This window comes from Vanessa atalanta, chromosome 12 (genome assembly GCF_905147765.1).
Source record: "Vanessa atalanta chromosome 12, ilVanAtal1.2, whole genome shotgun sequence".
Lineage (NCBI taxonomy): Eukaryota > Metazoa > Arthropoda > Insecta > Lepidoptera > Nymphalidae > Vanessa > Vanessa atalanta.
Genome location: NC_061882.1, coordinates 5,419,511 through 5,436,443, shown reverse-complemented (window position 1 = coordinate 5,436,443; position 16,933 = coordinate 5,419,511). Strand labels below are relative to the sequence as shown.

The window sequence follows — 16,933 nt, the reverse complement described above, 5'->3', positions numbered from 1 at the left end:
GAACAATTATACATAGATTACATTTTAGCGCTTAAGGAGTGGTCACTCGATATACATAATCATAGGCGTTGTACTCACACGTTACCTAGAACAGTAGATACCTACATAGTATGGTTTTGTAGACATGACTCGTGTCGAGCCCTGGATTACGACGCCATGTTTGTTTACTAGAACGATAAGTAGCGATACGATGTGCTTATAATTCATGATTTTATTTATTGATACATTTAAAATATTATATCAAACAAAAAAGTTAATCATATGAATTGTTTTACTCAAATACAGTTAACTGAATTATAAAAAAGGATTATTAAATATCGACATAGGTGTTCGGTAAAATACGATCCATTAAATTAATTGCATTATTTGTTTTTATTTATTTTTTTACTTCAATGATATATTTAATTGATTTAAAAACGTACATATAGAGCAATCATTTTTGCCATTAATCAAATGACATACAAAAAAAATCTTTTGAAAACGCTCGTTTAAATAAGGCCTTAATCTAAATTTCAAACTAAATTGTCTAGGCGCTAAACACACTAGCAAATCCTATGTTACATGGCGACACGTGTGACATTGACTTATGTTGACCCATGGATTACCAGCGGTGTTTGTTTAAGCAAGCGATATATTGTTAGATTGAAATAACAATGAGTATAAATTAATAATATGAATAATGGATGTTTAATTGCAATCAAGGAGTGACAATGACTTATCGTAAAATGACGTACATTTCAATATAAAAATGATGCATAGCAGAAAAATAATAGCCGAGATGGTTCAGTGTTTAGAACGCGTGCATTTTAACCGATGATTGCGAGTTCAAACCCTGCCTGGGTTTGAACTCGCAATCATCACTGAATTTTTAATGTGCTTAATTTGTGTTTATAATTCATCTCGTGCTCGTCGGCGAAGCAAAACATCGTGAGGAAAGCTGCATGTGTCTAATATCAAAGAAATTCTGCCACATGTATATCCACCAACCCGCATTGAAGTAGCGGGTAAGTAGTGGTGGAATATGCTCCAAACCTATTCTCAAAGGGAGAGGAGGCCAGCAGTGGGAAATTTTCAGGCTGCTAATGTTATGTTATGTAATAGTGAAAAGTATTGAAATTATGTAATTTTTATTATCCAACAAATATAATGGAATATAAATCAAACATTGCCGGTCATCTAGGTCCTTGGTGATTTATAAATTGTTTTAAAATGAATGTTACATTCACATTTCTCATTTTCTTAAATTACAAATTACCCGTGTGAAGCCGGAAGGGGTCGTTTATAAAATAAGATACATTCATATGTTTACACAAATAATGTATGCCTATATATTCATTATATATTGACTCGTACAGAGACTATATTGAATGAAATATCAGCGCTGAGGGAAAACTACTGAAGATGAGACTGCTAGGGTTATGTCGTTTAAAGATTATGTATATTTGATGACGTTATTTACGCGACATTGTGAAGTGTTTTTTATAAACCCTTCCTTAAAGTGAAAATGAGGATGGCATATATGATGTATAATATGATTTTATTTACACATAGTTAATCTATCAGTTGAAAAATGAATATATCAGTGTGTTTTTAGTTTTAGCGCTATATGTTTTTCTAATAGAAAAGAAGGAATATATATCTTGGTGTGAATACAAGAAAAAAAAACCACTTACGTAATATTTTCGATGAAGTTATGATGAAGGTGCTCCGAAGCTCCTATCAAATATCTATCTCAGTGGTCCTAAAGACAAATACATTATATTAATTTTTACAACTACGTAACTTCATATTTAGTTATTTAATTGAAACTAAAAAGTTTGTATTTCTGTGATCAAAAACAATCGTACATTTTGTCCTTCTGTAGTCAATCTGCAAAACGAACTGTCAGTTAGTGATCTATAATAATTTCGTATTATATTATTTACGTCCGTAACATGGAAACATATTTTGTAAGCACAATGTATCAAAATAATGATTAAATAACGTAATAACTAAATCATGGAATATATTATTTACTATTATAGTACTTTTATAGCAATGTCATAAATGTAAAGTACGTTTTATTTATATACAATGAATATTATTAAAAATTTACCAACTTTTCCACACCATTGTACGAGCAACGTCATAGTTGGCGGTCAATGAATCAAACGTCCGTGTCAGCGTTCAGCAAAAATCAATAAGATCAAAAGATATCTGATGTTTTGCAGAATCAAAATGCTTCGGGCATTTTTCTACTTAATGAACTAAACAAGGTCAAGATATTTTATCAAATATTGGCATAATGAATCTAACATAAATGGTCTATTGTATAAAAAAAAAAAAAAATTTAAATTTGCAAAAAATATTAAGAAAGTTTAAAAAATTCAATAGCTTTTTGAATAAAAATTAAATTAATTTGAGTAAATTAAAATACGGAAATATTTTGAGAATGTGATTAATAATATTGGATTTTTACTAAATAAATAACACACATATCCTTAAAAACTATGAATGAACGAAAAATAAAAAAAATGTTTAAGTTTATGTCTTTGACATGTTTCGATAAAACTAGACATTAAAAATTAGACAACTTTGTCATCTCGTGCACTGAACCGTATACGTTTGATAAAACAATTAACCGTCCCTTTGTCACCGATAATTTTATCTCCACGCTCCGTTGATCTGTGACTTATGATAATCTGATTGCTGGGGAGACGATGAAAGGACTATGAATACGTGCCTTTTGTAGGACAAACTTGATTTACTATGAAAGAAAACTGGAATTGTTCGGGAGATCCCGAAGTTCTTTATCGCAACTTGCGGATGAAAAGATTTTTTTTTTTTCATTCTTATTAAATGCTTTCATTTGGATCCAGCTGCTGAGATTTGAGAGGCGTCGTTGCAATATTTTTATTCCTTATAACAATATTGTCTATTGTTAAAGACTTTACGGAGGAGCAATAAAATGTTTGTACTATTAATGAAATGTTTACTAAAATAAAATGAACGGAAAATGTTCATATTCATTCAACAAGGGGAAGTAGGATGCTCGACGTATTTCGAGGTTTCATCATCATGAGAATATCTAATTAAAGTTGTTAATAAAATCATGTCCAGAATTCCTTAAAGCATAATCTGTAATACACGACGTCAAAATTATAATTTTTTTAAAAACATAATAATATTCTTTGACAAAAATTTGCCAATATATATTTTGGTATAAAGAGACTTTGCGTTAGTGATTACGTACATATGATAATATTTGCAGTCACTAAGAAATAGCCAGACGTTTAATATAGAAGCCCATCATCTGCAGCCTGTCTGCATAACTCAATATCAGAAGTATGCGGCGTCATAACATCAGAGCTATTGACTTTACATCATATTGACAAAATCTAAAATGCTCTCAAAGGATTTTAAAGTTAAGATTTTATAAACTATTTTCAATATAAAGTCTTATTTGAACGATTACAATGTATGATTTTATTAAAATTTATGAATATTACGCAAATATGAAGAAAAGTACTTAATCCATTTTCAAATAATTTACGCTTCTGGTTAAGGATAAATAAATATAATAATATATACTTTCTTTTACTTATCCGAACTTTTTATCATTTTTATGATAAAATTTCAATCCAAACAAGTTTTATCTATCAAATTAATTATTAATTTGATAGACCAAACTTGTCATATAGATTTAGGATTAGTTTTATACTAGCGACCGGCTCCGTTTTAACACGGGTGCAAGGCTGATACTAAATATACAATGAATGTCTTGGTATACAACGTTCCCAGCTTTTTCAGTCAATTCAGAGCCATATTGATCCATATTGAATGCACAATGTATTTAAGGTACTTAATTGGATAAGGATTAATGCTGTATTTCTTAAAATCGCTTCGTAAATATAAGTTTTACAATACTGTATAATACTTTATTTTGATCTATTTGGTAGTGTTCAGCCAGCCTTTGCTATGTCACCGCAATAAAATTTGTTTATTTACGACATCACATTTGAAAGCTCTAAGCTTATCAGTGTTTCTCTACTTTATTATGCTTGTTTCTTACCTTCCTCTTGAATCTCTCTATCTATTAAAAAAACCGCATCAAAATCTGATGCGTAGTTTTAAAGATCTAAGCATACATGTGGACAGACAGACAGCGGGAAGCGACTTTGTTTTATACTACATAATATGTAATGGTAGGATTTTTAAAGAGCGTAAATTAGTGTGGCTTTTAACAGTTGAACTTGTACTAGGCAAGGTTTATAATTAATGACAAGCGTCGGTTTTATTTAAAAGCAGAACAAAAAGATAATTCGGTCCAATTAATCTCAGCTCCTTGCAATGGGGTTCTATGCCGCGCGCTTTTATTGGTTTTGAGCGATACTTAGCTGCCCCGATTTGTTTGTTTTACTCTTTAAATTGAATACCGATGGTGCTTCGAAACCAATTATGAGAGATATTAAATAGGAACCCCTGAACCATATATTACCCTCAAAATGGCTCGCATTCCTAACATTTAATTTCGTCGGTTTATCACATTTAAAAAAACTTCGATATATATTACAACAAAATATATTAAGTGATATATAAAAAGAAATAAGTAGACATATTAATCATATCTTTTAAAAGCTTGTTTTTCTTTGCTACATTCAAGCTACATCTTTTTTGAATTTTAAAAAATACTCATAGACTTTAAAAATATTTTGTTTAATACCTTAACTGACTACAAAAAAAGCTGAATCATAAATATATGTATAACATATATAAGAAAATATTTATAAGGAAAATAAATTTATTTTCCTTATAAATATTTTCAACTTAAATTAAAAAGGTTTATTTTTGGTTGATTTTAGTTTAGTTACAAAAATTGACATTTAATATTTATTTCCTTGTTTCAGGCGGCTCTGTGTGCGGACTATAGCGTTCCTGTAGATTGCGTCGCAGCCGGTCCAGCGCCGCGACCGAGCTCCTTTCACGAGATATCTGCGCCTAAAGTACGTACTTAATTGATTGTTATACATACGTAGCACTATAATTAACCTCTTATAAGCCTTATACACAAATAACGATATAAAAAAAACATAAAGTTTCGGCGAAAGCGTATAGATAACATATTAAAAAACGCATTTTGATGAGAGTGGGTTGGGGTAGGTTGCAACCCGTAAAGTGTCTTTACTGTGGACAAACAATGTAACTTGCTCCTAATGCCGATAAACATGCCCCTTTTACTTGATTTTTTATAAACTATATATATACACACACATACATACATTCGACCTCAAACAACTATTGTTACGTATATAATAAAATGTTAAATATTTTAGTATATAATATCTAATATTTTTTTATACTTTTTTATCTAAAATAATTTTAGTAAAATATACATATGTTGCAATTTTGTTAGAACCATTTCCTTTTTCCTTTTACAAAACCGATCGACTTAGAAAATTACATAGATTTATCATCACGCAGTAGTAATCAAATATTATTAATTGTTTTTAATTTGTACACATACGAATAATCTCATTGAGTATTTTTATTTATATATGTACTTGTAAGTACATTATATCTTACCAATATCCGCACGATAAGTAATTCAATGCTTCTATGTAGACCTTTTGTTTTATTACTTTAAACTCGTATATCATATTATTAAGACATAGTATACTACTGACCTTCTTCATCGGCCGATTATTGCAATGTTTATCGTTTCAGATGTGTATGATTCATACATTATCATTCATTATCAATTATGATACAGATATTAGCGTTAGTTAAATCGTATTTACCTACATATTTTTTAGTAGCCTGTTTATAGTCATTGTGGTTTCGTCGTGACTAAAATTATAAGAAAAATCACCGTTGCAGAATGATACATATACTAGTACATTAGTCATGCGGAAAGGTCAAATTTTATTGTATGACCTCATATTTAAAAGAGAAATGTTGTTGAATTAAATTCAATATATTATAAATTCAAAATATTTTACAACCAAGAACCGCAAAACTACAAAGAATCATATACATTTCCGAACCGTAGATATAGATCAAATTTCACATTTGCGATATCCCTCAAAGGGAACATATTACGTTTTCTAGACGAGATGGTCCAGTTGATAGAACGTAGATCTTAATTCAAAACCCGGGGGTAAAATTTCGTTTATTTTTTTTAAATCCTCTCATCCTTATCGGTAAAGGATAACATTGTAAAACCTAAATATGTTATATTTATGCGTAAAGTCTCAGAGTAGTGAAATAAACTCTAAGCCTTTCTGTTAACAGTAAAGGAGACACTATTGTGCATTTATTTCGGGAACTCGTTGAATCACAATAGATATAAAGACATTATAAGCTTTTTATTACATAAATATAAATAATAAGAACTATTAATTCGAATATATATTAAAGATACTTCTACAAACACATAAAAAAAAGTTATCTTATAATTCTTATTCCTTATTATTTAATTTCAGTATATTTGAAGAAAATAACTTCTGGTTATAATTATTTATAATAGGTAACTTGAATCATAACGATATTAAAAATAAAAATATATTCTTCAAAATCATATTTTACTGAGTTTGGATTAAGCATTACAAATGGACAACAGGACAATTTCCTGTAGCAGTACATCTATCAGAAAAGCTACTTTTAATGGAGGCTTTCTAATTGGAAATTGTTTTTATATTGTTACTTTATATTTTTATCTTTTATTATTATTCATTTTTTTTTGTATTCATAAATCCACTCAATACTCCACTGGAACCTGAAAATTACTACAAAGAAGAAGTTTTACTACTACTCTCCTTTAAATACCTTTTAAGTTTACTGAGCGCAGTACTATTCTATAAGAAATTTCTCACCCGTAAATTTCTTTAACGGTCTTACGGCGATACACTATATCATTAAAATATAATAATTACAAAAGTTAATGTCGCAAATATTTCCAAAAATGATAATCGTGTTCTGCGGTGAGTTACGAAATTTTCCATACAAAATAACTCTATTTGTGATGTGATGTGTTTATTAATCTTTTGATTTGTATCGTGAATTAGTTATAATAGTCAGCAGTTTGACGGCGAATGGCAGCCGAGAAAATCAATACTTCGTAACTTACATTTAATTCAAGCTTCGTACGAAGGTACAATTAGGGTTTGGCAGAAATATTTATTTTAATAAACATAAGCTATGTTCTTGTATCTAAACTGTAAGTCTATATCTATACAACTTGCTTCATTATTATTATATAAAATATCATTAATTCTGATAATTAATATTCATTAATAATTTTGATCAAGTTCCACAAAAGTAATTTGCTCTCGATACTGAATGCTCCCAATACAACACAATTATCGATAAAAGTAAGTACATAAAAATATTTGACTTTGACGAGCTCCGTGGTCGAGTAGTGTGTACACCGGTTTTCATGGGTACACCACTTCGAGGTTTCGGGTTCGATTCCCGGCCGAGTCGATGTAGGAAAAGTTCATTAGTTTTCTTTGTTGTCTTGGGTCTGGGTGGTTGTGGTGCCATTGTTACTTCTGATTAGCTACTTACATTGGGATCAGAGTAATGTATGTGATGTTGTCCAATATATATTTATAAAAAAATATATATATATAAATTTATCGTTCTGCATGTAAATTAAGTATTATATAATTCATAAAAATTTGAAGCACTATTTATAGACTTTTTCCAATAACAAATATCTATGTAGGTATCATAAGACATTATTTATATATAATATTATACAGATAACGATCAGATTAATTATTGCGTATATTGAAAGAACAATTATATAATTATTTGAGTACTGAGTACGGTTATTCTACCAGGTACCAACCTATCCAGACGGGCTTGCACCAAGTCCAACCACCAAGTGAATATTAGAATACTGCTTAAAATATGTCCGAGTATATGGGGTAAATTAGGACATTTTACGTCCAGAACAAATACAAGTAGACCTAACCAAACAATCCAAATATTCGTGTCTTATGTCAAGTAATTTTTTGTCCCATTTGCTGTTGAAAAACTTGGACCTTGGTAGTGGAAAAAGCTTCATTAAAAGTATAACACTTCGCCTTATAGCATCTACTGGTGACAAAAGGTTGGTTAGTTTTTGGCCCAGAGGATCAGAATTGCGATTCAAGGGGGAAATGCTGCTAGAATTCTTGCCACCATTCCACGCGGTCAATATTTATGCAGTAACTATTAATTCATATTTGTATATGTTTAAGGACTTAATGTTAACAATTCTTATGTAAATAAAATTTTATATCTGCATAAAAAAAAATAGTATTTTGTGTCACTCATAAAGTTATTCATTTGTATTTTATACTCATTAAAACACCAAGTCATAAGTAAACAAATAGAATTAAAAAAAAATAGTATTCTAAATTTAAAAATAAGTTACTAACAAACTATTTAAACAATCCAGAATATTCAAAATTTAAATTTATTCTAGTATGACATAGTCATACTATCACGTACTATTTGGTAATCTACAAATTTTCAAATCAAAGTTTTAGTATATCTGCGGCTTTTGAACTCGAAACCGACCCAATGACTTCCATACTCACAAAATAATCAAAATTATATCTTACGATATTTATTTTATTGTGTTGTATATGTGAAGGCTTATTTATTAATCAGATTCGGAAAAATAGTGTATGTATAGCGTTTATGAATGTTAAATTATTTTGCATCATTCTATCTAGTTTTGTTATAAAAAAGTTGACTACAACGCATCTGGTGTGGTTAATCATGCATTTATATTTTTTGCATCTAACGCTACCAGGTGTACCATCTGCCTTTACCATTACTGTACAGATAAAATGTCGGAGTCACAAACAGAAATAAGATAAATTGAACCTTGCTACGCTTCCTGACTTAGTGCAATGATTTCCATTGTCATTTCAGGTTAGCCGACTGCTCAGGTAATATAATAGTTCGCAATTATGTACGTAAGGACATGGTATGAAACACTAACACAATCAGATCAGACAGAGGTATAGGACTATAATTTTTCTAACTGTCGAATGAGGCTTTTGAGAAAGTAACTAACATTTTTTTAGTGCCCAGATTCTTTTTTCAGACACTGGACACTGTACTTTCTATACCTGGTTATCTCGTAAACAATACCCTTATGAGTTAAAAGAAAAGTGGCAGTTACGATTGGAAGTTATGTATATTATAAAAATAATCAATTAAAAAAATATATTTAATCACATTTATAGGAATTAAATTTTTATTTTACTTGTAGTAGGGTTTTATTCGAGGCATTGACCTTTGTTGCCGGCGTACTAAATGTACTTATTATTAGTACATCAGTAGGATACCTTTAATTTCAATATTGTATAAATATATTACGTAATTTGAAATATATGTCTTAGAAGAAATTTTAAATCAACTATATTTGAAGTTTATGTACTTGTATGTATTACAAAATCTCCGAACACAGTTCCAGAACTGAAAAGACATACATGGAATTTTCAATAATGAATCATATTATGAATTAAGTCAACCATCATACAAATCATATAACACGTATATATGTCTTCAACTTCAACACTATTACCTGGGAAAGTCAATTAAAACGAGATCGGAAACAAAAAGAATATGGGTAGGAGGAAAATCTTACACTATACGAACGGGAATACCCGATGATTTGCAGATAATTCAACATAATTAGTTTATTCTTAAAATACACTGTGACTCACTAAGGACAAGGGTATTTATGACATAAAAATAGTAGCAAGAATTACAACGAAACATAATAATAAACGAACACCAACTTATTGCTGACGTAGTGATTTTCCAATGAACCCCAAAGAGATATGTTTCCTGGTCAAATCGTTCAAGTGCTGTATGTGTAAATAAATATGTAAACAAATACACACACATACATATGTTTATATTATTAAATAAACCAGTTTTACTTACGTTCTTTATCGAGGAATGCTTAATCAGGACGGCGAAGTAGTTTCGACGAGTCTACTCCATGATGATGAGATCTGGAGTCTTATTTATTTATAACTATAAATCTTCACCATTTGTACATACATTTAATAAGGAATATATACGTTGAGGTTTCAACTATATGTACTACCAATAATAGATGAATCAACATGCTTTATACATATCTTCATACATTAAATAAAGTAAAACTAAAATATTTCATTAGAATAATATTATAAAAACGTATTGTTAAATGTTTCATTGCCGAGCAAAGATCGATTTTATTAAGAGGAAGTTTTGGACTTTAATCCTCTACGCTCTTCCATTGCGCGATATTGGGTGCATGAGGTAGAATTTAATACGACATAAAAAAGTTTCCACGCGTTGTATTTCCTACATTACAAACCAGGAAATGAATCATAAAAATATCATCTCATCATCTAATACTAGTCTTGTATATACTAAACCATCTCGAATTCAAATTACATCTATCTTCTAATATTTATATTATTTACAATGCTCATTGTAATTAATAGTAAAAATGAAAACAATAAAGTCTACTACATTTATGTAAAGTCCACGCAAACTAAGCATTAAAACATTTTGTAATACTATTCATAAATGTCAAGATATTCACACCGTCTTTCGTAATTTCACTATAGTTTCCACATCATATTTAACGTTTAATCAAAATCAAAACATACTTCGTACAAATCAGGCTTATACGAGCACTTTTGAATTTTACAGTATTATATTATAATGTAAAACTACAAACGATTGGGATTGTAGTTTGTACCGAGAAGAAACGCACAGAAGTAGTCTTCTTTATGGTTCTATTTGTGCTGATAGGGCAAAGATTATTTGGTCAATATCATGTGTGAGGAGGTACTCTTTTTATACCCATTTAATTACAATATGGTCAAAAAAATACTGTTAAATTAATATATATCCTGCCCTTCACGCCATTTTATCACTTATTAATTATTGACAAAGTTAATAAATATTATTATTATACGTTCTAAATCCTTTGAGGTTTGCGATAACCTTTTCAAGAGCAATGTAGGTAATTCAGATAGTAATACGAGTGAGTCAGCGAGTCATTCAACTCGTACATATTAGGTTAGTAACACATTGTTATTTATAACAATTGGTATTATGGTCGCGTCTTAACACTCGGACATTCTTTTTATCTTATCCGTGTAAGATCCCGGCTCTGACGTAGTTATTGGAAGGACGATTATCTGACACGTACCTTTTGTAAGTGTTTAAAGCGTTTACGAAATTACTAATAATAATGTTATCTGGGAGACATTGAATTTTGTAACTATCGTAATTAACGTTAATTAATAGCTAATGCGAGTAATTAATTGTTATTTATACGTGAAATACTGTAATTAATTAACAATAAATTTTACAAAACATTACAATGTTCAAAGAGTTTAGTGTAATAGAAATAGCCCAATAATTAGAATACGTGGATATTGAACTGTGATTTTATTTGCTTATTTTTTTATTAAATTTAAACATTATGTAGAGAAAGTAAACCCTATGGCAAAATCTGTATCTAGTATCCGTATATAGTATATACTAACCCGCTTTGGAATTGGAGTACTGCGTTGTAATAAGCTCCAAAATTTATCTTAAAGATATTTTATTTTGCTTGTATTTCTTGCAGTACCAATAACTTAATATTTCTATGAACTTAGTGTGTCGTCCATATGCTTTGAAAAATCACTGACTCATGTTTACTCAAGAGCATAATAAGCGCTTTAATGTCGTAAAAGCATGTCCTATAATTTGATATGCATTCCATAGTCTTCGTAGAATTGTTAACTTAATATGAGTGACACTTTTAGTTTTACTCTTAGCTAGTAGAGTCTCTAGTAATATAATATTAATATACTATATTTAAAACGGGATATTTTATATTAGTGTTGAGTTTGCATCGTTACCTCTAGATATCATCTTATCTTATCTTATCAAAGTTAAAATTACAAGTAAAATATAAAGAGAGTTTTATTTTTTGCGACCATTTGTTTCTATAGAACATATGAAACAACCATTTACACTAAACCCGGATAAAAGGCTGAATCAAAATTTATTCGAATTGTTTGAATTCTAATAAAATGAAGCTCCAAAAATAGATTTATCAAATATTTGTCAATTTTTAATTTTTTGTTAATTGTTCTATTAAAAGGATAATCCGCATGAACTTTTATGGTCACCAATGAAAAGTTATTGCTCTATAATCTGTATGTAGTGTGATGAGTAAGTCGTAATTAATTAATTCGCTTTCGAACAATACAATTAAATAAAACATTGAAATAACAATTGAATCACAATTACTCTAGAAACGAATCGTGCTTAGAATTTTCACAACGAATCCCCATTCATAATTATACTATTAGTGATTACAATGCAATAAGTCATTGAATTAATCATGAATTGCGTGTGATAGTCCCTCAGTGAGTCAGGATATGACTCAAGGCTTCATCCCCGCTAGTTGGACAGCTTCGTCATACGACAAACAATGCAGGGGGTGTGTCAGTGATTTAATGGAACTGTTATATGATTGATATAAATTTGACATGCATATGGTATAATAATTGTCTATTTGAATAATATTTACTTAGCTAAGTAAGCTTTATGTCTTATCTGTAACGATACAAAGAGCGTTTACTATTTGTATTGAGTAAGATATTAATAAAATGTATAAACATATATATCACATATATGTTTTTCTAAATTAAATGACTTATTTTATTACAGTGTTTGTCTTTAAATAATGGTCTTAATTTTGATTTAACTTTGTAACGTATATTACCTATCTAGAACCTTCGAATATAATGTTTATTCCCAGTAAAGGAATCACAAAAGTAGGTCAAGACGGAGAAAACTTTATAATACTAAGTCGGTTAAATAGCTATATATAATAATTTACTTACATCCATAACTTTGATGATAAGATATTACCATAAAAATATATATATTCATATAATATTAAATTTCATAGGTCCTACTTGGGTCAGACAAAGGTAACACTTTTTATAAATTAAATTATTTCAATTTTAAGAACCATAATATCTTAGTTCCCAAGTTTGGTGCGCCACAAAGGAATATTTAATATTCTTTACAACGCCAATGTGTATGGATGGTGATCATTTACCATCAGGTAACTCATTGGCACGTCCACTGCACATATCATAAAAACAATCTATTTATGAGTATGTTTTACTAATAGTATAACTAATATTAAAATAATAGTATAACACTATTATATTATTATTTTAATTTCTCGATTAAAATTTAAATATCGAAAACAATTATTATCCAAAGTACTAAAAACGATGGATGAGAAACGGAAAGACCGAGAACAATACACAGAGATCAAATATTTAAGAGATAAAGATAAATCATTGACACTGGCAGATATCATTCAATTGAAATAAAAATATATCTCATATTTATTTTCAAAGTAAATTATTACAAAGCAATATTAACGACGTTATTAACACTCGTTAATGTAAACATTATTACTCATTGAACTTCTAACCTCTAACTCTACATTGTTTTTTCATTAAATCATCAGAGATTTTAAAGGAAACCCCTCACTGAATCAAGTATTGCGATGACGGGAAGTGTGCGTCACAAAAGCTTCCAATGGCTGACGTAAAAATAACGAGTTTTGCATATTTTTGGATCGTTGTAAGCGTACGATGTTATCACACAAACGCAATAAATTTAACTCAGGCGTCTGAGCGTTATAAACAATACTTTTCCAATGATAACAATACAATGAATAGTCAAACTGTTAATAGACTATGTACTTAACACGAGAAAAAATACTTTAGATAGTATTTTCTTTGTTATTTTTAAAGTACATAATACAAAAAGTGTTACTATTATCTGACAGAAGTGTAAGATAAAATGTTTGTTAGATTAAATGGCAAATATCTCAATAAGTATTTACTGTACTTTCTGATAGTATACAAAAAAAATGCTATGAAAAAAAGAAAAACCTTGGTTAAACTTTATGTTGTCGATACTGAAACCAAATTGGCACTTCGACTATTGCATAGCCGTTAATACGAGCTATAAGGACTCGGTGTTCTGTATTAATGCTCCCCTATGTCGAAACATATGTGCATGACTGACAAAAAAACGGAACGTCGAACGTGTAACACCTGTGTCAAAAATGAGTCATTATTCCACGTGAACACTTCGTTCATACGACCCAGCGTAATAAAGGAGCGTGTGAATCATTAACTGACTTCAAAAAAGGAAGGCGTCTTGTATTTGTGTATGTAAATGTACACGACTAATTTATATAATTCTTATACCAGTAATTTAGTCAAAAAATTTATCCACGGTAATATACATACAGAGAAGATTCTATAAATTATTAAAAATATTATGTATAGATTTAAATATATATTATTAAAAAGTATTAGCAGATTTATTAAGGCAGTTGATTTAAACAATACATTTAATAATTATGTTCAAATTCAGATATAGCTATATGGTACATACTATATGGTATGGGAGCTCCATTATAATTGATGACACTAATAGAAATTAATTATACCTATTTTAATTTCATTATTCCTTGTTCCCATATAATGACAAATTGTTTTCTTATATTATTATACATTGAATTAAAAAAGTATAAAAACAACATCTCACAACTGGCAAACAGCTCTTCTCCTACAACCTCTAGGTCAGTAAACGTCTGTATATTTCATGACAATTACTTTGCTAGTGTGTCTAGTGTACTAGAAGTACGTACGAATAAGTTTAAGAGCTTATTTCAAAACGTTTTCCAAGTGCAGTATTCTCACCTGTGGTAGAATTTAATGCCAAATATTTACGTGTTTTTACGATTATGAGATGAATTTACGGAGAGTAAAATAAGCAGATGAAAACTCAGTGGTGTTTCTACGGTTTTTAATGCACGTTCTTTGGTTAACAACTGGTCATACGTGACTCGTTATAAACTACGCTAGCGAAGCTATACAAATAATTAAAGTTTACTTTATTCATTTGAATGAATGGGATATAAAAGAAATATATAATGCGGTATAAAATGCAATACATGGATGGAATTACAATTTTAATACAGGCATTTAAATAATTTTACTTCCATGATAATTTTGTAATAATGACCCCTTGACTAATTTGATTTAAGCGGGCTAAAGAGAGGCATAAGTAAATAAATCCACCTGTACATAAAAAAAATACCTTAAATAAACTTTTATTAAGAATAATTAATTAATAAATATTGCTATAAATATACAAACAGATAATATTTTATTACTCTATATGACTGTGTTAAGTACTTTCATTAGGTATCTAAATTACAATTTGTACGACAAATATATTTTAAAAACAAAGCATGACTCACGGAAACTGTTAGTGAACTGACTTAAAGCCAGTTGTACATTTTTCGCTCAAATGTAAGCATTCTTATCAATGCCGTTTCGGTAATGCGGATGAGTGACTCACCCTCATATCTCGTCCTTGCTCGATTTTGTGTGTTTATATTATTGTTTTAATAAATTAATATCTGCTACACCTAATGAGCAATACATTTAATTTATTTGTGTTGTTTTAAATGTTATTTTTAGGTTATGTCCCACGGCGGAAGGTTTCTCTACTTTCGAGGAGAGGTTTTGGAAGTTATAGAATAACTGCTCCAATTTTACTTAGTAAACGGAAACGTGGTTTCGTCTCATCGTATATATACACCCTCTCCTTAATTAGACACAAACAAAACTCAATAGATTTTGAGCCAACAAGCTTCTGCTATAAATATGTAAAATTCTGCTGTAAATATGTCAAGTAAATATTTACAGCAGAATTTAAAAAAAATATTATTTTTATAAAAAAAATATTTAATAAAAATAAGCAAACCAGATATAATACAAACATTCAAATGCAAATACAGTGCTGCTTTACTCTATTTTTAAAACATTTTTGGTAAAATTACTGAGGAAAATGTAGTCTGGAAGGGCTTCCCAGAGACGTGCGACAAGCACCGTAAAAGGCTTGCCGCAGAAATGTTTTAAAAAAGCACCTTAAGCGATTTCCATATCACAGAGGAAGTATTCGCTTGTATTTCAACAAAAGCGAATTGGAAAGGCAAATCCGTGACCTGATCAAATTTATATAAACCGTAAATATAACTCTCAATTCGTTAGTTAAAGGGATTAATGAAATATGTCCGGATGCTATTTGTCTGTCCGCAGCATTATCTATTTGGCGCATTTATACAAAATTGTTAAATACAGATACTTTATTTATAATTAAATGAAAACTAAAAAACCAAACATAAAACTTACCGAAAAGACTTACACACGTGTGCTATTATCGACATTAAACAAGGTTTTTTTTCAAAATTTCGCCTTCCGTTCGACTTCATCGAATAGAATGGATGTAAACAAATAATTTATTTCGAAAATCATAATAACATCAAACATTCGTTCTTATTTTATACACCAAGGTTATGATGTAGGTCGGTGAGTTGTAGAATTCTTAAAATATATACGTAGTTGTTTCATTTTTACTTGTATAAAATACAAAATATATTGATTTTTACTGTGAATAAAAATTTATTAAAGCAACTATTATAAAATTTAAATTTAATTAAATTTGATTGAGATGTTCTCCATCCATGATAGTCGTCATAACAATAGTAATGACCGAAAAAATAATTTTATCTACAATTCATTCATTAAAATACAATTGAATTAACAAAAAGTATTTACATATTTAAAAACACGGTAAAAAAACTTAAAAAAAAAAAAAAAAACAAAATAAAATAAGAATTCTTATTATCGTTGTCTCCTTGTCAACGAAGATACAATAACATTTGTAGAGATAATTAGTATTCATTTGAGAAGATGGCGTCATCCAAGAGAACAGACGGAGTACATTCACCCGGTAACTTAGATCATCATAAGAGTTGATCTGCCCACTAACTTCTTTTAGA

The 16,933-nt window shown here is 29.3% G+C and overlaps 1 protein-coding gene across 1 annotated transcript in view; it reads left to right on the top strand.

Annotated features, from left to right (window-relative positions):
* The window catches only part of LOC125067875, a 176,103-nt gene that overhangs the window by 142,372 nt on the left and 16,798 nt on the right, over positions 1-16,933 (top strand). The window contains exon 3 of the mRNA XM_047676768.1: positions 4,887-4,982. Within this exon, the coding sequence (XP_047532724.1) occupies positions 4,887-4,982 (96 nt within the window). The remainder of the gene's footprint in view (positions 1-4,886; positions 4,983-16,933) is intronic.